Source organism: Heteronotia binoei, chromosome 1, assembly GCF_032191835.1.
Source record: "Heteronotia binoei isolate CCM8104 ecotype False Entrance Well chromosome 1, APGP_CSIRO_Hbin_v1, whole genome shotgun sequence".
Classification (NCBI taxonomy): domain Eukaryota; kingdom Metazoa; phylum Chordata; class Lepidosauria; order Squamata; family Gekkonidae; genus Heteronotia; species Heteronotia binoei.
Genome location: NC_083223.1, coordinates 131220088 through 131242576, shown reverse-complemented (window position 1 = coordinate 131242576; position 22489 = coordinate 131220088). Strand labels below are relative to the sequence as shown.

General features: G+C 40.8%; 1 protein-coding gene across 5 annotated transcripts in view; it reads right to left on the bottom strand.

Moving 5' to 3' along the window:
* Positions 1-13463: 13463 nt before the first annotated feature.
* SASH1 (SAM and SH3 domain containing 1) overlaps positions 13464-22489 on the bottom strand; it is a 1059311-nt gene continuing 1050285 nt past the window's right edge. For all 5 annotated transcript variants that reach the window (XM_060240717.1, XM_060240744.1, XM_060240734.1 and 2 more), the window contains exons 19-20: positions 20788-20919; positions 13464-14947 (exon numbers count right to left, since the gene is read on the bottom strand). In XM_060240717.1, the coding sequence (XP_060096700.1) occupies positions 14696-14947; positions 20788-20919 (384 nt within the window). In that variant the 3' untranslated portion in view covers positions 13464-14695. The remainder of the gene's footprint in view (positions 14948-20787; positions 20920-22489) is intronic.

The window sequence follows — 22489 nt, the reverse complement described above, 5'->3', positions numbered from 1 at the left end:
GAACCAGAGAGGATTGTGAGGAACTCCAAAGGGATCTGTTGAGGCTGGGTGAGTGGGCGTCAACGTGGCAGATGCGGTTCAATGTGGCCAAGTGCAAAGTAATGCACATTGGCGCCAAGAATCCCACCTACAAATACAAGTTGATGGGAAGTGAACTGACAGAGACTGACCAAGAGAGAGATCTTGGGGTCGTGGTAGATAAGTCACTGAAAATGTCAAGACAGTGTGCGTTTGCAATAAAAAAGGCCAACGCCATGCTGGGAATTATTAGGAAGGGAATTGAAAACAAATCAGCCAGTATCATAATGCCCCTGTATAAATTGATCGTGCGGTCTCATTTGGAATACTGTGTGCAATTCTGGTCGCCGCACCTCAAAAAGGATATTATAGCATTGGAGAAAGTCCAGAAAAGGGCAACTAGAATGATTAAAGGGCTGGAACACTTTCCCTATGAAGAAAGGTTGAAACGCTTGGGACTCTTTAGCTTGGAGAAACGTCGACTGCGGGGTGACATGATAGAGGTTTACAAGATAATGCATGGGATGGAGAAAGTAGAGAAAGAAGTACTTTTCTCCCTTTCTCACAATACAAGAACTCGTGGGCATTCGATGAAATTGCTGAGCAGACAGGTTAAAACGGATAAAAGGAAGTACTTCTTCACCCAAAGGGTGATTAACATGTGGAATTCATTGCCACAGGAGATGGTGGCGGCCACAAGCATAGCCGCCTTCAAGAGGGGTTTAGATAAAAATATGGAGCAGAGGTCCATCAGTGGCTATTAGCCACAGAGTGTGTATATATATATAAAAAATTTTTGCCACTGTGTGACACAGAGTGTTGGACTGGATGGGCCATTGGCCTGATCTCACATGGCTTCTCTTATGTTCTTATGTTCTGTTGCTGGAAAGAATTCTGTTAAGAGGGAGACAGATTCAGAGTACTGGGCGGGATATAAATCCAAAAAAATCTCTTCCTTTCTCTCCCCCTTCTTCCCCTTTTTAGTAGCTTTCGGAGACATCATTCAAGCTATACATTTTGTTGCCAGGGAGGGTAAAAAAATCATTATTGTAAGCAGGTAACTGACAAGCACTGGGAAATGGCTCCCAATCAGGAAATTGGTTGTAGCCCCTCCCCATCAGAGTCTTTTTTGAAAGAAAATAAAATCTCAGATAGGAATTGAGACATTCAATTTTTTAAAAAACCAGTTTCTCTTTCTAATCTCCCTTTGAAATTCCTTTGTAAGAAAATGAGTACTCTTAGGTCTGCAACTGAATGTCCTGGAAGTTTAAATGTTCTCACACTAGTTTTTGAATGTTTTGTTTTCTAATGTTAGACATGTGAATTTATTATTTGCATCTTACTGTACTGAATCTTCCTGGATGGAATTGAGACCTAGGTTTCTTGTCTCATTACCAATGCTGGTTATCTCCACTCCTACTACCTTTCGGTATATCACACCTAATCCAGTCAAGTCTGCTATTGCCATTTGTTGTCTGAAATCACCTTTATGAAGTTTATATCTCTGGTACCTCATGTTACATTTTACAGCATGCATCGTTCAGCCAGACAAAATGACATTTATGTCAGATCTCTCCCTTGTAACAGATCTGTCTCCTGGCCTAGAGCATCCCTGACAAGTGTTTGTCCAGCTGCTGCTTAAAGACTGACAGTGTGAGGGAGCTCACCACTTCCCTGGGCAGCTGATTCTACTGTTCAACAACTCTTACTGTAATCCCCCCCCCCCAACTTCCAGCTGGTACCTTCCTGCCCTTAATTTAAACACATTATTGTTATCAGAGCAGTTAACCTTACACTCACATTTTTTTCTTTTCTGTCCCCATCATTTTTACCTTCTTTAGCTTCTTCCCCTTCCAGCATCACCTTTGCTTCTTCCCAGGGCTTTTTTTGAGCAGGAACGCACAGGAACACAGTTCTGGCTGGCTTGGTGCCAGGGGGTGTGGCCTAATATGCAAATGAGTTCCTGCATGGCTTTTTCTACCAAAAAAGTCCCACTTCTTCCTATTGTGTACCACTCTCCCCCCCTCTTCTGTGCTGACTCTTGGCAATGTTGGTTGAGAGTTGCCTGCTAATAGCTCACAATATAGTCTTTCATTAGGGAACCAAATATTGTTTCTATAATTTTAGGGTATTTTTTAAAATGAGAATTGTAGAATAGTGTCCCCAGTCTGAACATGGCCCCATTATGCAGATGTTTTGATCCACACTTAGAAGCTTTTTTTTTTTTTTAAGAATTAGAGATAATTGTAGATGGATTTTTGAGTGGTATCTCATTTCTATATTCCCCACTATTTCATCTTCCATTAAATTGCAAGGGGCATCTTATTTTTCTATCTCCCACTATTTTCCTTTCCCTCATAGCTTAGGGTTGCCAGGTTCCTCAAAGACAACTGTGGGGGAATGAGGGGATGTTCAGGGAGGTGGAAGAGACATCATATGACATAGGCACATCGGTTATGTCAGGGGCAACACTCTAGTTTTTGGGCAAAATTCTATGGTAAAATCAGCCTCAAACCATAGAGTTTTACCCCAGAACCAGAGCATCACCACCCCTGATGTCACGGATGTGCCTACATAACTTCCAGGTTATGTGGACACATTACATTTATTTCTGGCGATGTTGCTGTTTTCTCCCACTGGCCAGCTGGCTGGCAGTGGGCAGGAGCCCACAAAAGTGGAGAATCCCCTGGCCCCAACTGGGAAATGGTAACACTACCATAGCCTCTTGCTGTTTCCTTCTCTTCATCCCACCTACCAGCCAACCTGCCCCCACATCTTCAGCCTTCCCTCCCCTGGCAGCCTTTTTCTGGGAAAATTCCAGCCCAAATGTGTCGTTCCAGCTGCTGGGATGCATGAGTTGTGTGGCTCTGGCCACACTGGGCCTAGTTGTACAGTGGGGAACTTGCAAATACTTGTGGAGGAACTGCTGTTGGATCCAGCCAATGAAATGTGATTGAATACAAATGCCACCAACTACCATCAGTGTAAGCTCAATTGAATGAAAGCACTCACATCCATTTCAGTGGAGCTTGTGCAAGAGATCCTCCTAGTAGATTGAGCCGGGTATATATAACAGGTATGATTATGCTTCTGGTTTTTATGCCTTTGTTTCACACAAAGAGTACCTTCCCTCAGTAAACTACTTCTGTTGCCTGTGGAATTAAGGGATTTATAGTGCTTTCAGCCTTGGTGCTGCCAGCAGCTTCTGCTAGACAATTATACAAGCTTCTGTATGTGAGTTGTGGGCTAATACATAGTTAAAATAGTACACTGTCACAAGACGGAACGTAACTCTTTCAACTCACATTAGATGAGGCATATTGATGTATATAAAGAAAGTAATCATGCTATATAATCCTTTAATGTTTCTGTTCTCATTCCACAGTTGTCCATTTCTTCTTGAGAGTCTCACCACAACAATTATCATGTACCCTAACACAGAGGACCAACCTAAGTGCTATTGTACTTTGCCTTATTACATTTATTTTCTTTTAAAATACAAATACTATATTATTTCAGACTCTTTCCTGTTACAAAGACATATATAAAATTAAACCCTAAACTGAGTAAGTTAATTGGCCAAGTAAACATCCTGACTTGGTCAGTACGTGTTAAAGAACTCCATTCCTCATCATCTCTGGACAGAAGACTTTAGTAAAGTGCCAAATAAATTGAAGTTTATTTAAATATACACATTCTGTAAACACTGGCATCAAGGTCTTTCATGAGTGTCCCTGTCCAAATCCAAAAATAAACTGTATAGGAGTATTTCAGATGTCTCAAAGTTGAAGGTGGAAAAACACAACCAAGTGTGGCCCATACAGCAAACATACTCAGTGTCAGTCTTCCATCACACAGGCCAAAGTAAACTATAGCCCAAGCTATCAAAATCACTATGGCATAGCAACTGCTCAGACATCCAGTGCTGAAAAGACCCATTACAAACCATTACAAAAAAACCCCAACCCAAAACAAAACAAAAAAACAAACCCTAGGAAAGTGAAATAAATTGCAACCTCTCCATCTTGTCATCCAAGAAGTGATTAAGGCTATGTTCTGAGGCTCAAGCCTGCTCAGATGCTTGTCCCTCAGTATGAGCAGCAAGCTGTTAAGAATCATTCCCCTGAAGTCTCACTACTACAGTCTTACCACCCCAACAGACCACAATGGACTGCTAATAGTACCTAGAGGTGATTATGGGAAGCTAAATTTCTCTCAAAGAGTAATTTTGGCATGTCTGCAAAAAATAAATAAATAAAAATACCGATTAGGTAAAATCTAGACCAATTAAACTTATCTCTGGGAGGGTGTCAAATTCTGTCTATGTATCAGTTCCTGAAGGGACCAGGAAGGAATGCTTTGTCTTATTTGGCCTTCTTGAGATAGGCTGTGCACTTAATTAAGGCTATCCAGTGTTTTTGCATCATTCCTCCCTACTAGGGTTGCCAACCTCCATTTGGGACCTGGAGATGTCCCAGAATTATAGCTGATCTACAGATGACAGAGATGAGTTCCCCTGCAAATGGCTGCTTTGGAGGGTGAGCTCTATGGCATTTTGCAGACCCCATGGTGTACTGATTAATAGGTTAAGTGGTTATGAGTGGCAGACTCTAATCTGGAGAGTCAGGTTTGATTCTCCACTCTTTCACATGAAGCCTACTGGGTGACCTTGGGCCAGTCAGAGTTCTCTCTGAACTCTCTCAGCCCCATCTCCCTTACGTGACCATTGAGGAGAGAGGAAGGGAAGGCAATTATAAGCTGCTTCGAGTCTCCTTAAGGTAGAAAAAAGTGGGGTATACAAACCAGCTCTTCTTCTTTTACACTACTGAAGTCCTTCCCTTGTCAAACCCCACCCTCCCCAAATCTCCAAGAATTTCTCAATCTAGAGTTGGCAACCCTACTTCCTAGTCCTGGAGTGTCAAAGATATGACCCATGGGCCATATTCAGCACACCAAGTAACTGGGTCTCTGCTGCTTCCTGCTTCCTGTTACTTACATTGCAGCTCCTTTTGCCCAGTCTCTCCTATTTTCTGCTTTGTGGGGGGAGGGGGGAGAAACCTAACAGCACGGCTTACATTCTTTATTAAGGGAAAGGAACAAGAGCCCAGCAGCACCCTGACGACTAACAAAATTTGTGGCAGGAATGAGGTTTCATGAGTCACTGCCCACTTCTTCAGATACAGCTAGATTAGAATGTGACTCCATCTGTCCTTATATCTTGTAGAGTGAAGTAATTTCTAACACCCAGTGACAATAACAGGAATTGGTAATGACCGAAGAAACCTAGGTTTCAGTTCAGTCCAGGAGGATGCATTGCCTTGAGCCCCTTCATTATCAGTTGCAATTCAGCAGTCTCTCTTTCTAATCTCCCTTTGAAATTCCTTTGTAAGAGAACTGCCAGGGTGCCCCAGGCAGACTTGCCGCCCCCCTCCACGGTGCTGCACCCTTCTACGGCGCCTACTCCTCCCTCCCTTCCCCACCATTTCAATGCCAGAGAACGGGCAGTGGAGCATCACACTTCCAGGGCTCTTTAAAGCCCCCCGCTGATCAGCGGGTAAAATGATGCTGGAGGTTCACAGTCCTATGCCAGCCCTCTGATGTGATCATGATCAATGTGGGGTTGAGGGGGCAGCAGCAGCGAGAAGGACGAACAAGCTGCTGAAAGAGCCACTGCCACCGCCTCCTCCCCCCTTCCTTCCTGGATTGGGGGAAGGAAGGGGGGAGGAGGCAGTGGTGGTGGCTGCTCTTTCACCTGGAACCATGGTAATTCCCACTGATCAAACGTCTTATGTTGTCCTCATGTTTTGTAATTAATTACAATTTAGATCTTGCGTTGAAAAGCATGTGTGTCAGTATTGCTTAGTACATTTATATAATCTACCCCCCTGCCATACATTGGGTTTCCAATTGGCCTCCTATCCAGGCACCCCATACACCCAGACTTGTAAAGCTTCAGCAAGATTGTTGACTCATGTGCCTTCAGATCATACTATTACCATTTTCGCACACAACTTACCTCGCAGTCACAATCCTGTTCCCGCCGCAGCATCCGGTCGGATTTTCCACCATCTGCGCCGGAGTTACAGGAAGTGCCGCGGCTTTTGCGTAGCAAAAACTGCTAAAACCCAGTTTACGTTTGCTACGCAGAAGCTGCGGCACTTCTTGTAACTGTGGCGCAGATGGTGGGAAATCTGACTGGACGCTGTGGAGGGAACAGGATTGTGACTGCGAAGTAAGCTGTGTGCGAAAACGGTATATATTTGACAGAGGGAATTTTAAAGATTCCTTTGGAATATGGAGATCATATATTCTTCATGGGCAGAGAGAATAATGCCTGCAGACTTCTTGAAACACTGGGTTCATAATTGATATGCTTTCTCTTAATAAATGTTTTCTTGTAAATGATCATGTAGATGAGGACACTGATTTTGAGAGACATTCTTTGATTAATGGTATGAGCAAGGTAGTTGGAATAGACTGAAACGGCTCAGGCCCTAGTAATCTACTGAGCAAATGGTAACAAGGAACATTTATAGTCACGTTGGAAGTAAATTTTACCATTTCCAGGCTCCAAACCTGTGAGGCTTCATTATATTTTCCCATAGTAATTTGAGGTTAGCTATGCAGAGATTCCATATAATTAGGATTTGTTTTCTTTAAAAATAGCCACATCATACAGAAGTCATAGAGAAAAAACCAGTCTCATTAAGACTGCTCCCTGCTGCCTGTGAATGAAAAGATGGTGTGATACTTACTCTGTACAAAGCAGTAGAGCAGCATCATGATTGCAAGTTGCATGCTTATGAACAAACATTTAGGTCATAATGAAGCAGATGACACACAGTGCATAAAAAGCACTGTGGAAATGGGAAGAAGACAATGGTAACTTGTGTCCCCTCTTATTTGTATGCAGAATGCTTCCTAAAACCTACTTGTATGAGTGTTTGGGTTCCATGTAACTCAAGACTGAAGCTTCCCTTCTTTCTTGCCTCCCCCCACCCCCCAATACTTCTAGGAATTGTATGACTGGGACCCAGAATTATTTAAACTGCAGCCACCTTGGAAGATGTCACTCTTTCCAGTTACAGGAATGCAGGAAAGGCTTTTGGGGTTGCTGTCATGTTGGCTTTGTTTTTATTTCTGTTTTGTTACTCAAAAGTATCTTGGAAACAGGCAGCCTCCATAACTCATCACAATTCCTGCCAGGAAAACGCAGTCTCCTCTTTTGATTCAGTGGAACAATGCCCTCTAGTGGTAACAGATGACAGAATCAGTGTGGAGACAGGTTTTACTAATAAATGCTACACATATTATGGAAGCTCCTGCTGGGATTTTAAAACAAAAAACGGTATTCGTTAAGGCATTCTCATCAGCATATGAATTAGTGTAGAGTGTCCCAGAAAGATAATACGGAACTCAGCAATCACAAATTTGGTCAGAAAGTATCTTCCAGCTGGTGACAAACTATGACGTTTGCTGCCTTGTCATGGTTGAGTTGTCATAGTGACTTCTTGCTTAGATTACTTAAAAATTACTAGAACAGTAAACTAAGGATAGACTTATCAACAACTAGCTAAATGAAACTTCTGTGTTACCTCTGGAAACAAACAGAGGCTAACTGACTATGCAAATGGGTAAGATTGATAGCTGCCCATACATGTACATCCTCTGCTAAGGCTCTCACTAGGTAGAATAGGCTGCCTGGGAGAATGAAAGTCTCCCACATAAAACAATTGTTCAGAAGGCCATTTTATAAAGGCAATTGGGTTGTAGTATAATGAAATGGCTCAAGAGGACACTTTGTTATAAAAAGAGAAATGTACTGTATTCTGATGTTCACTGAATATTTTATGCCACTTACTGCACTGTCTTCTACTTTTTTTTTTGTACTGTTATATTAACTTTGTAATACTAATACTACTGTCTTATACTGCCTGATCACATTGTTTTGTACTGTGTGATGTACCTTGAATCTCAGCAAGAAAGACAGGCTATAAATAAAGTAAAAAAATGAATGAAGAGGCAGCAAGAGAATCAGTTATTGATTTTGGCAGGTAACAATGAAAATATATGTTCATAAATAGGTGAGAAAACAGAATATGGGGCTGAAATGTGTTATGAAATTTTTGGAAGTAGCTTTGGATTTCTTGAAACCCATTTAAGTGACTGGCTTCCTGGTAGTTCCTATATTCCACGATATACATTGAGCTTTTCTGAAATATCTTGGGAATCTAAGCCCCCTGTCTGGAAGTGGCGTCTGCACCCCTGCACTTACCAGCAAAGGACACTGGATGGTCACTGGAGAAAACAGGCTTGGTGCAGGAGGGAGGTGGGGAAGCAGATGGTGGCAGTGTGGAAGAAATGGCAAACAGGAGCACTGGCAGCAGCTGGAATGCTAGTAGGGAAGGGAGGCTGGGCCAGCAGCCCCACTCAGCAAGGGCGGGGCTGCTGGACCAGCCTCCCTTCATACTAACACCAGCTGCTGCCAGCCCTCGTTTGCCGTTTGCCAAGGGTAAGGTAGAAGGGTGGGGCCAGAGAGAAGGCGCCCCTCTGGGTGTGAAGGATGTCCATTACTCAAATACTACCTGGGGAGGGGGGACTGGAGAGCCTGGTGGTGTCCCACCCTGAGGGGTAAGATTTAAGCAGCAGGTGCAGGGCAGGTCAGGGAGGGAAAGTGTGGGTGAGACCCAGAGATGTCAGGGGAGCAACTGGCTTTCTGCGAGGATTGTGGGAACAGGGTGCTCATAACCCCATGCTGAGACCAGAGCCAAACCAGCTTGCTAACAGTCATGCCCTGGAGGACCCTGCTTCACTGAACTTGGGCCCAAAGCTCCCAGGACCTCATTTAGTAAGAATTATATTTTGGGAATTAATGCTTTGGAGCAATTTTAATTGTACTGCTACAATTTGATTTTTAATATGTTTCTCTTTAATTACTGAATTTTTATACCTTGTTTCTTGTGTGCATCTGGCATATCAAGAGACAAACCTACCAGATCCTGGGGATGACTGACAGGAGCTTAAGAGCTCTCCAAAGGAACATGGATTTGATCTGAGTCAGCAAAAAGCAACTCACTCCATACCTTGAGTCCTAATCTCCAATCCAGGGATCACTGCATTAATGAATCCAAATAATTAGGGTCAGTTGGCCAAGAGGAGGTAATTGATATTTGAGCTTAAGGAGTGTGATGAAGAAAAACAATAAACAAATAGTACAATCCCTTGAGATTCCAAGCCCAAGTTACAGTATCCAAAATAGCAGTATCACCCTGCTATTAGCCATTTCTGTATTAGTACTTCCCACAACCCTGCTTTCTCCTTTACCTGCAGTTCATTCCCCTTCCATCCTCACTTATTACCTTCCCAGCTTATTTCACACTTTAGTAGCACATCAGATCAAAGATGTTCATGGAGGCTTTCTCGTAAAAAGAAAGGTTGCTTAGAGTCCATATAAGTACTGGTGCTGTAAGTGATCTATTTTGTAGTGGTGTATCTTTCTTTGGTTATGTTAAAACATCTGTTCTACATTGGCTCAATCATATAATGTGGTTGTGATACAACTGTTGGTATATTCCCATTATGTTCTGGCAGAGCAAGCTTTAGGAGTGGACTTAGCTGTTTTAATTTAACACAATTATACAGGGATTTTTTTCATGAGGTAAAATTACTTGTTAGCTTATGACATCATTTCCATGATTACCAAAGAATCATAATGAACATCTGAGAGATCATGAAACAACAGCAGCTTATTGTTGCTTACCAGTTTCTATACTTTATACACTGGACAGTGTGTATGTATCAGTGTGTATACACACACACATACACATGGAGTGCAAAAGTCTCTACTATCTGCAAAAGCCTACCACAATATAAAGTGAAGTGAGTGGCTGGCTACCTTCCTACTCCAATGCAACTGTTGTTACACAAATCATTAATTTGAAAAAGAAAACACATAAGACTGAAGGAATTTTATTTACTTTTTTCCCTATGAATAGGACATAATTATGGAGAAGTTTTCATACAAGGAATAATCCTTTAATTGCCCTATTCTGCTAAGTGAAACAGAGCACACAGTTTTTACACATTCATATTTTTTTCATTTTCTCATTTTTTCAAAACTATACACAGGTTTCTCAGGTTGAAGCAAAATGCAAGGACATATTGGTACTGGTATATTACAGCTACTTACATTATTTAAGAACAGTAAATGGAGAAAAATAAGTTATTTAAATATTGATTTCATATACAGAAAGTGCAACTTTTGTTAGTTGTTACATAATTTGCTTTAAGTTTTTGTTTTCCAAAAGAGGTCTCAGTAATTGATAAAAGTTAGCTTGGACTTAGCCTAAAAATATTACAATACAGATGTACAGCCATGACTTGGTGAATTGACCTTTATTGCTGCACTTAGGACAGTATGAATAGGATTAGCAAGTATATGAGTTCTAATAACACATTTCCAATATTGCTGCCTAGCACCCAAAGCCACAACAAAAAGAAAAAACTCTCTCTGGGACACCTGCATTGCTGATAAGGATAGTACTTACTATGGCATTCCTGCTATTATGCATGCTAATTAGAGAAAGCTAGGAATTCTTTTGGCACTACTGGACCTGGAAAACTGTACAATATTTATAAGAATGGTCCCTGGAAGAAGGATTTGAGATCCAAAACAACTTGCAAGGCGGACCGGTTCTCCGTTGGACCATCTACTTTTAATACTGGACTGAATGTAATTTAGTGGCTTTCAGCCACATAAGGGCAGTAGGAGCATTGAGTAACTTATGAGGTTTTAACTTGGTGATATGTACTGATAATATTTGTTTTGTATTTTGATACTTATTATTCACAAGTTAAAATTGCATTTTACACAGAGAGTTATTTCTTTTTGTTGTGGCTTAGTCTCTCCTCCGTGGTCCCGTTTACATTGTGATAGCACCCAAAGCCAGTTTTATAAATTAGCACAGTGGTCAAAGCAGTTAAGCCTATTCTGCTGAACTTGATACTATTTCCTGCCTTACAGATTACTGTTTCCAGTTAAGCTGTTCACCAGGAGCACTTGAGTAGCTCTCTTTGTTTAGATAGCTGAAATAATAGGCTAATTAAATTGGTTTGGTATATTCCTGTAGTCTTCAATATTGGTTTGCATGGCAGGTGCAAACAATAAATAGCATAATATTGTCAACACTGAGCTCCTTACATCACAGGGGATTTTTCAGCAGGAAGAGGTATGTAGCTTTTTAAGGCTTTCCAATATATATATGCTACTGAAATGGCTGACTCCTAAATAAACTAATCAAACAATATATATGCAAAAGTGAAAACTGAAAGACTGAACAACTTTAAAAATGTATGTGCAATGTATAAAAACAAAACTGCATTGGATCTTTGTATAATTACATGACTGGGCACAGGGATTACAAAGGTCGTTTTCCCACTGACCTTACTCCGGAGCGACGTCCCTCTTCACCGCACAGCGTCTGCGCGGATTTCGCACCAACTGCTCTGCAGAACCCGGAAGAGCCGCAAAGTCCCGCGGCTTTTGCGTCGCAAATGTAAACCGCCAAAAACCAGTTTACATTTGCGACGCAAAAGTCGCGGGACTTTGCGGCTCTTCCGGGTTCTGCGGAGCAGTTGGTGCGAAATCCGCACAGACGCTGCGCGGTGAAGAGGGACGTCGCTCCGGAGTAAGGTCAGTGCGAAAACGCCCAAAGACTCAGATACAATAATATGCATGTTTGCTCAGAAGAAAGTCCCAGTGAGTTCAGTGGGGCTCACTCATGAGTAAGTGTACATGGGATTGCACTCTTTGCCACTCAGTTTAAGAATTTTCTTGTTTACTGTCTTCCTGCAATTCTTCACTTCTTTAAGGATTAGTGAAATAATTTCTTATTGATATTACAATATACTTCGAGTGTAAAGAATACAGAACTTTGTTTTTATGTAATTCCTCAAATTCAAGTCAGAGTTTTCTTCTACAGCCTTTCTATTATCTTATTTTGATTTCCAGCATCCTCTGTACTTCTTGCAATGAAATCTCAAGGAGAGTTACACCTTCTAAATCCTTTGAAATCAATGGGATTAGAAGGGTATAACACTGTTTAAGATTGCATCCTAAAAGTGTTCATTTTTTAAAATGCAATCAGATAAAAAAATTAAACATAAACAAAAGAATAAACAATACAAGGACATCATTTAAAAGATTACAACATTGTTTCCAGTTCCATTCACTAAAGGACTGACTGAGCTCACATCCCACAGATTTGCATAATACTCTTCAGCATCCTTTGTATGTGCACTGCCCCATTCAGTTCAATAGAAGGAGCATATCTGTATATGCTGAAGAATGTGCATTTGCCCTCTCTTTCAGTTCACATGAATTGGAAAACTATTCCCAGTGTAGAAATTATTTGGAAAGTGGGCGACCTCATTTATACTACATACACATGTAGTATAGGAGATGCAAAGCAATTTTACATTAAAGTAGACACTCTTGAGGACAAGCTCATTTTGGGAGACTATTGTGGTGAGGAAGACATTTAAAAAAAACCAAATCTGCAAGTCTTGCTCACAAAACAACAATCTGACATCCCTGCACTAAATGATCTTAGGCTTACCCATGTTTCTGGCTATAGCAGAAGGAAGTGTGATTATGTAATTAAAGCCTAGCATTCTTCTGACCCTGCCAAAGTTAAGCACTGTGAAATTCCACTGTCATTGTGTGCTCAGAATGCACTTCCAACTAAGTGTGTTTAGGATTAAAGCTTACTGTTGAAACAACTTTTCTTAATTTTTATGGGGTTAGTTTTCTTTTAAAAAATCCCCACATTCAATTACATATTACATTCTCCATTGCCGTCCTGTTAGAACTTACTACTGTGTCATGCTTCCAAAAGGAAGGAAAATCCAGAACAGCTTCGGACACAACAATTTTAGGTAATTTTTTAAAAGTGTAATGCCTAGAGTCCAAAGCAGCTTCAGAGTATGCAATATCACTGCCTTTTGCATTTGTAGCATCTTCTGTTTACATTGAATGCATTTTAAGAAGCTGAATAAACCATTTTTATTTTCTAGGTAGAGTAAGGGAGGCACAAAAAGGCAAACAGTTTAATGTTACAGAGCTGGTATAAGTAGATTTTTGAGTTCCCAGAGGCCTGCTGAGTTTGTTATGTATTCTACTTGCTTGTCCATCCTGAAAAGCCTTTACTATTGCAAAATGAAAAGGAAACTAATTTGTTTATGGATACAATGAAGCGATGTGTATACTATAACTTAACTGAGCTTATTTGGTATACAAAATGTCTGGTTTTCATGTACAAAAATAAACTTTATATTCACACAAGCAAGAAGGAGATTTTATATTTTAATAGTTTTAGAAAAAATGTAGTATGGAGAAAGAACTGACTGCTGAAGCAGTGCAGAATGGTGATTTTTTTTAAAAAAAATGTCAAACCAAGTCATTTTCAGTACAATGCTATGCATGTTACCTCAGAAATAACTACTATGGTATTCAACAGCAATTATTCTCAGGTAACACTGCATAGGACTGCATCCTTCAACACCTACAACCATGTGTTGATGGTTGCTCATGAACTCTTTTCCATCAAAAAATGGAATATAACACATGTTATAGGACTGTGCATGAGACATTCTTTGCTTACTTTCCCTGACCCTGAAAACCTTTCCCTTTTAAGAAACCAGTGTTTCCCACTGATTTGGTCAGGATACCAAGTCAAAGCTGCAGCATAGCAATTGACAGTATAACACAGTACGTCAAGTTACAATAAACATAAAAAGTACAAAACAGATATCACCATGAGATCATCTACAGAAACTGTTTTGTATGAAAAACTTGTCAGGTTCCCCAAAGCAAGATCTGTCAAAACATAGATGCTGCTAAGTGAATGGCTCAAAAGCATATATTAAGGCAAATAAAAAGTGAAAGACTAAAAAAGCAGTTATAAAAATGACTTTTACTTCTATACAGTCAAGAAATTTTCTGAGTTGGTCCGGTACGCTGCACAGCCAGAAAGGCTGGGTTTATACCTTTGGCCTACCTAGAGGTTCAGCAGCCTGTAAGACTATCCCAAAACAGGAAGGTGAGGCTTATTTTTTGTACATCTGATTGCTAGAATGAAAAGGGTAAGTGGAGAGCCCCGATTAATACGTCCATGGTGTGTCTGCTCATGGAGGTGTCCCCACTTCCTCTAGAATGTACTTATTTATCTGTAGGTTTAGGACTGTAACCGTGATTGGTGATCCGTGAATTACCTTTTTTGCCAGAGAGGTGAGGTGACCCCAAGCATCCAGGGGCCTTACACTATTCCCTTCCTTCCACTATCACTTCCTAATTCCTAGGATTTACATAGTCTAGTTTTATCAGTAAATAGAAATATCTCTTTTTTGCAGCCAACACAGACAATCCCATCAGGCCCAAAGGTCTTTTAAGAAACTACAATAATTTCTTGTGTCTTCTTTTTGAGAAGGGAGGGCTGAAATTAGATAGTACCGTTTCCTCCTCAGTTGACAGCTGCTTCCTTTATATATGACAAAAAGTAAAGATTCATTTTTTTCCTAGGAACCTGTTCTGCTTGGTCCTCTGAAGAAATTATAGATGAAATGGATACTGAAGGAACTGCAGGTTCTTCAGGATACAGATAGTACATTCCAGGACATGTTAAATAGTCTCAGAATTGAAGAGTCTTGCTGCTGCAAGAAGTTTGCTGATGTGTCTCTCTTCTCTGATGCCAGCCTCCTGAAGGCAAGTTTGTGACAAAGAAGGCACTTTGCTTAGGTCATTAACTCCTGCTGCCATGAGGGAATTTGAGTACATTGGGAGACCAATAGAAACCAGCCAATCAGCTATAGAAGTGATATGTCCAGGAGACACAGGTTTTCGATAGATTTCGGTGAGGCCGCCACTTGGAATCTGAAACAAGGGGGGAAATACAGGTTGTTCAAGCCATTTCTTCTTCATTTTGATGAAAAAAATCTTGCCTTATTCAGAAGTGTTAGTGAGGAAGACTTACACAGATTTTATCCGTTTTAGGGCTGCCCCACTTATTTAAATGGGAGCTATCCTAATCTGTATTTTAAACAGCAAATGCTGTGCACACACCACTGCTTTTGTGTTTATTAAGTGAATTTTAAACCACAATGTTACTACTGTGATGTAGCAGATACCCTGTTTCCCCGAAAATAAGACCTACCCAAAAAATAAGCCCTAGCAGGATTTCTATGCATTTGTTAAATATAAGCCCTACCCCGATAATAAGACCTAGTGATGGGCTTGGCTATGCAGCATAGCCACACCATGCATTTTGGTGCGGAGAGGTAAGGAAAACTGAAATACCTTTTATCTGCTACAACTCCTTTCTCTGAGCCGTTCGCACTTGCGTGGGTGCACGAGTGGCAACCACATCACTCCTTTCTCCTAGCCGTTTGCGCGGGTGCGTGTGTGGTAACTGCGGTCGCAGGCATCCTATTGCGAACGCGCAAACGGCTAGGGGAAAGGAGTTCACGCATCACTAGCACCAGCCCCATTGTATTTGAATAAATGTAGATTGTTGTATTATACTTAATAAAAATAAGACATCCCCTGAAAATAAGCCCTAGTGTGTCTTCTTGAGAAAAAATAAATATAAGACAGTGTCTTATTTTCGGGGAAACACAGTATCTGCACAATTTCAAATAAATAGGTATATCTGTACTGTGATATAGTAACATGACTATCTGCATTTTTAAAAAGAAATATAAACATTAAGTCCAAAGCATTAATTTGCTATACCTCAGTGCCTTAATTAATCTACTACATGTTAGTCTTGCAGATTAGTACTCTTGAGTATAAAGCTGTAAATGCAATCTGGTGAGTAATTCTCTTGCACAAACTCTATTCTTTTCAGTGGGGTTTATGCACTGGACCATCCACAGACAAAATTTTACATAATCAGTTTTGAAATCAGAACTGAGTGTTCATTCCCTTGAAGCCTGAGGTTGGCCAGCTGCCCTTGAGATGGGGTTGAAGATATTCACTTTGGAAAATAATGGTTGCCATTTATTGTTAAGAAAAGATTCTTATATAAGCTCTTGGAAACAACTGATAGTTGTTATCTATAAGTTATTTATGTTGGGAATTCAAATCTGGAATTAAACTTGATGGGGTTGGAGAGAGCTAGAAAGGTAATTCTGGATCATTTATATAATTAAGATTCTTTAAACTCTCATATTAGAGCACAGAGTTTTGCTTTAGCACTTACTTGGGATTGTCCTATCCCAGAAGTCCCTGTACATCCCTATACATTAAGCGGTTGACTATACCCCAATATAAGACAGCTTTTATGCTTGTTAGGTTGAATTTTATACCATCTCTAGTAACAAATGTCACTTTAAGAAGGTGCCTTATTCTTATACACTGGAGCACTGTTTTCTGGAATGTCTCCTTTTCCCAATTTGTGGATTATTCCATCCCGGGGTGGGGGTGGTGGTAGGTGCATCAGTGGGAGAAAAATTGGGGAGACCTTTGGCTGGGATTGATGTGGAGGTTATTTTGGCTGCTGCATTTTTTTCATACAGCCTGATTTATCTGTATTCTAATGTGGCATTATTAAAAACCTATAGGTTAAATGAGTAGTATTATTTAAGTAATAGAGTTTTCACAGAAGAATTTTTTGGAGGCCTTTGGGTATATCTTGTCACATGTAGCTAAGAATTAAAGAATAACAAGGTGTATGTTTCTTCTTTTCTGAAGGATAGGCTTTTATGAACTGCATGAAGAATAATTACTTTTAGCACAGATTCAGGTGGGTAGCCATGTAGGTCTGAAACAGCAGAACAAAGTTTGAGTCCAGTAGCACCTCTGAGATCACCAAAGTTTTATCCAGGGTATAAGCGTTTTGTGTGCAAGCACATTTCTTAAGATACAGTGAAAAAGAATTGCCTCAACCATTACATATAGGAAGAAAGGGGAGGGTGTTAATTGCCAGGATGCGCTCAGACTGGACCATGGACCTATTTTTTTCCATGAACTGGGGCCCAGTTCATGGTCTGTGAGCTTGGTCCATGCCATCCTGCCAACATGGACCTCCCACAGCCCTCCCAGGAGGTTTGTAAGGTTCATGTCAGTGGGGCTTGAAAAGTCATTTAAAAGGAAAGAGACTTAGCATGAACACCCCTTCAGATCCACTGAACAGATTTCTTCAGATATTATATATATGCAGGAGGGGTTTAGTTGCCAGAAAGAGCTAATTAGAGCCAAGCTGCATAAGTAGCTGAGCAATAAATACAGCTAAGATTGGAATAATACATTTGGTAAGACATGTAAATAGCAGCAAATTGGCATATAGATAATAAAGGCGTTAACAACAGATGTGAGAACTAAGTTTTCTTGACTTTGCAGACAGAATTGGAATCCTAATTCTACAGAACTATGTAGAATATAGCACCATGCATACAAGTGATAGACTCTCTAGACAAGGGGCGTTGAACTGATTTATTATGACGGCTGGATCCAACATAAATGTGGCCTTGTTGGGCCGGGCCATGAGCGTTATAAAATGTAATGCCAGGTAGTGGATATATAAACTTTATAAAGGACACAGACAAACACAATTAAAGATTTTAAAAATTTTAAGCATGCTTAAAACATTAGCACTCATTGGTTTTAAAGGTGCTTTCTTTGTATCTCTCCCATGAGATCCAGGGAACTGGGCAAAGGAAGCTCTGGCACTTTCCTTCCTTCCTTCCCCAGGGTTCCAGGAGGGGAAGGAGCCTCAGCCAATAGAAGGAAGACAGGCTTGGCTCAGTAGCTCTGCTGTACAATTGAGAGAGCCTGGCAAAGCAAGCTACCCTTCCCCCCCTTCCTCCCCAAGGGAGAAGCCTCAGCCAATTGAGAAAATAGAGACTTTGCTCTGAAGCTCTTGTGTGATTGGGCAAGCCTGGCAAGGGAAGCTGTGATGCAGAAGGAAGCAAGAGAGAGGGAGAAAGAAGCAGATGACAGCCAGTTGCTCAGGGGCCTGATAGGAGCCCTCTCTGGACCACATGTTTGACACCCCTGCTCTAGAATGTGAGATGCAGCCTGTCTTACAAAGGGATTTTAGTGGGATAATTTTGCACCCTCTCCTCCGTTATGTGAACAGCTCATGCCACCTTTGGCCACATGCTGCCTTTTCCTGGAGCCCCCCAATGTGGGGCCCTTCTGCCTTACTGCTTTGCAGTTCCAGTCTCATTCTTTGGAGACCATGGGAGGGGAACCTGAAGACAGTCTAAGGGAGCTGATCCACCAGAAATGCCTTTCCTGAGTTCACAATTCAATTTTCTACAAGATAACCTAGACTTGGGGAATTATGTACCCCTATATAACCCTGGGACAGGGGAGGATCTATTCTTTAAGAAATACAGTTAATGAAAAGGGGGAGCTAAGCCCTGCCTCCTCTAGTCCTTACCTTGCAGCACTCCAGTGCTTACAGTTTTTCTCCCAGCTTTGTGAATAAGACAGATTTACTTTTTTCTCTGTATGGTTCAATTTCATTTATGTAGTGGTCTTGTATATTAGGATCCTTCCCATTACATATTGTTTGTGACCACTATCTGGGACTCCAAGCTGCCAAATGTTTGTGTGTGTGTTGTTTGAGACTTTTAACTGCCTATAAATTGCGAAACTTTTCTTCTATTTATCTGAAATTTAATAGGGAGCATTCCTTAAGAGGGGATACAATCTATGGGAATTTTACCAACAGGATGGGGGGCAGAGTTTACAGATAAACAGTTGGATTTGGTGAAGTACAAACAGAAGAAGAAATCTTCTTAGCATAGTTCTGCTTGCAGAACAGACGGTAAAAGATCTTGTACAACATCTCTTGGTCCCATTCTCATTTCTTATTTACAATGATACATGGAATACACATACGAGATCTTGTGCAGCATCTCTTGATGACATACTAAGTCAGCCTTCAGCTGTTTCCACTTGTAATGCATCTGGAGGAACTGTCACCTGATACCCCCCAGTATCATTATGTCCCTTATCCTGGCTCAGTGTAAAGTAGAGCCCTGGGAAGAGGTATTCATTAGCTTCATTTAATTGCCTGAAGAATGACAACTATCCCTTTCCCATATAGTACTCTGGAGTGGCATTCTGAGATTGAAGAACACTTCTTACAATTCCAAGGTAAGTTGTGAAATACCTTGCATAACAGAAATGCAAATAGGATATAATTCTTGATTTAGTTCAAGTGGTTATTGCAGTCTTTTTCTTATATCTTGGCTTGCACAAGAGCAAGCATAATTTTACTCTAGATTCAACTCAAAATGTGTTTTGCATTAATATGTTACTCACCAATGAAAATTAATAATGAATAATGAATAGGATAAAGAAAACAAACACATGTAATAATTACAATAAAGACTGAGAATGCCTGTTCTTAAAACTAAAATGAACAAGAGAGAAAACTTTAAGCACTTTCCAATTAAATGAAGTAACTGTTAATGAAAACATAGAAGCCTTGGAATTTGCCATGCATTGTATTGCATAGCTTTTTATTCTATCCTATCACTTTCCTAGTCTGTCTCATCTTTACTCTGCCCTTCTACCAAGAATCGCAGGGCAGTAACAAACATGGTTTTGCCTTCCCCATTTTATCCTGTGAGATATGTTAGGTTTAGGCTGTGACTAATCCAATGTCACACAAGTAGGTTTCATGGTTAAGCAAGATAAGAATTCTGGCTTTCCCCAGTTCTTTTTGAAAGATCTGGTACAATATCTAACCCAGGGATGTCAAACATGTGGCCCAGGGGCCAAATCGGGCCCCTGGAGAGCTCCTATCAGGCCCCTAAGCGACTGGCTCTTGTCTGCTTCCGTCTCCCTCTCTCTTGCTTCCTTCTGCATCTCAACTTGCTTTGCAAGGCTTGCTCAATCGCACAGGAGCTACAGAGCAAAACCTCTATTTTCTCCATTGGCTGAGGATCCTCTGCCTCCTGGTCCCCTGGGGAGGGAGGGAAAGAGCCAGAGCTTCCTTTGTTCCTAGATCCCATGGGGAAAATACCAAGAAAGTACTTTTAAGACCAACAAGTGCTAATGTTTTAAGCATGTTTTAAGGTTTTCTTTTAAATCTTTGTGTTTGTGCCCTTTAAAAATTTTATATCTCTGCTACCTAATCTTACATAGGTACACACAACGGCCCAGCCCAACAATGTCTCATTTATGTCAGATCTGGCCCTCATAACAAATGAGTTTGACACCCCTGATCTAATCACTATATCTGTACTGGCTTTCCCCTAGCAGGTTGCTTGGAAAAAGGGAAATGGAGGAAGATCCACACTGCCAACTGCTGTAAATTTTTCTTTTGGATCCAATTGAAAGCATCTCAGCAGGACAGATTGGCTGGAAATCCAGGAAAGCTTCAGAGAGTCAAAGACAATAGTAGAGGCCTTGATGGACCAAAAGTCTATCCTGTATGCAGGCCTCAGATTCAGTGGGAGCTCACAGGAGTGCAGCTTCTGAACCTTTCTGAGAGTTCCACCTCCTTGTCCATTGAATTATCACATGGTTTCACTGAAGTTTTTCTGGTATTGTACTCTTCACTCTACAACCAGGAAATCACAAACAGATTGCATATAAATAAATACTAATACATCAGAGAGAACTAGGTTAGAATCTAAATCTCTGATGTTCTGCTTTTCTACATGTAGATCTTCTTACATTGCAGATCTACTTCTTGAAGTGGTTTCTCATATTTCATTTGCATTTCGAATAAAGGCTATTTATTGGTAACTTACTGCCATACGGTGTTGCTTCCTCAGCTGCTTCACCCGTATCTGGTCCATGTTTGTAGCAACTTCCTTTTCAGGTTGCTCTAGATCTTCAGAGTATCTCTGCACCAAAGCTTCAGGAATCCCACAGCGGCCATGCTGCAAATTCCAGTCAACCAGAAAGGAAAGAAAGAGATAAAGAAAAACAAAATATTAATTAAATATTAATGCCTTTCTAAACAAGCAGTTAACAAATATTAAGCACAAATAATTGATGGTTTCAGTCTATGTCTACTTCTTCCAGTTCCATATAAATATACTTTTGAAAAGTGAGTTACGGGAGCTATCTTCATTTCCAGGAATTTGGGAATGTATTCTTTAGAATGGCCGGAAAAATGTTTGAGATAATATAATTTTCTAATGTATTCTTAGTGCATCTACTTCAATCCATGTGGTAATTTTTAGAATGTCTTGAGAACAAGGGATGCTGTTGTGCTGGCCTGGCACTGTCCAGAAAAAGCTCAGCACTTTAAAGACTCATTGATTTTAATTCAACAGAATTAAACATATTTATATATTTATGACATTCAAACCCAAGGGGGTGGAAATCTTGGTTAAGGGTTTACCATTCTTTTATGTTTTTATAATTGATAAGCCTTGCTTATTTAATATTAAGGAAATATTATTAAAACCCATTCCTGTGTATCCTCTGCACCAGCTATGTTCTGCAGAGTGTCCTTCTTCAGGTCCCTCCTCCCTGGCCTGTCCACATGGCTACACCGAGATCATGGATCTTTTCTGTGGTGCCCAGTCCTTTTCTGTTGTGAGCCCATTTAGGAAGGTATTGCAGTGATTTTGTGGTAACATCCAGAATTGATTTCGAAATTCTGAAAGTGCCCACAAGTGCTGAAATAGAACATGAATGATCCATGGGTTCAAGGACCAAGGAAAGATTTTAAAAAATGGAAAGATGCTACCATCAAGGCAAGACTTTGTCCAGAGGAGCATATCAACTGTGTTGCACTCAGCAACGTGTGTGGTTAAACGTCAATATTCTGTTTCACACTACTATGAAGTAACAGACTGTTCAAATAGATATATACTTTAGTGGAATCAAATGCTCAGCTTGGAACCTGGAAGGAAAGGAAAGGAACGCTCCCCTGTGCAAGCACCAGTCATTTCTGACTCTGGGGTGACATTGCTTTCACAACATTTTCACGGCAGACTTTTTACGGGGTGGTTTGCCATTGCCTTCCCCAGTCATCTGCACTCCCCCCGCCCCCAGCAAGCTGGGTACTCATTTTACCAACCTCGGAAGGATGGAAGGCTGAGTCAACCTCGAGCCGGCTACTTGAAAACCCAGCATCTACTGGGGATCGAACTCAGGTTATGAGAAGAGCTTAGGACTGCAGTACTGCAGCTTTAACACTCCGCGCTACGGGGCTCTTGGAACCTGGAAGACTGAGCTAGAAAGAATAGTTGTATATGCTACAATGGTCACTCATAGGCAGCCAGCAGTGGGGCCCCAAAGGCAAAAATGTTGCAAATCCCAAAGAGAAGGAATTATGTTCAGTTAGTTGCATCAGGGCTGTTATTTTCTTTGCATCACCTTTACTATTTCTACCTTTCACTGTTGTACTAATATTAAAACCACTTGTTGTTTTGAGCACTTACAATAACTTATTATTGTTATACTGTCTGAGTCCTCACATCTTTTTGGTCATGGACA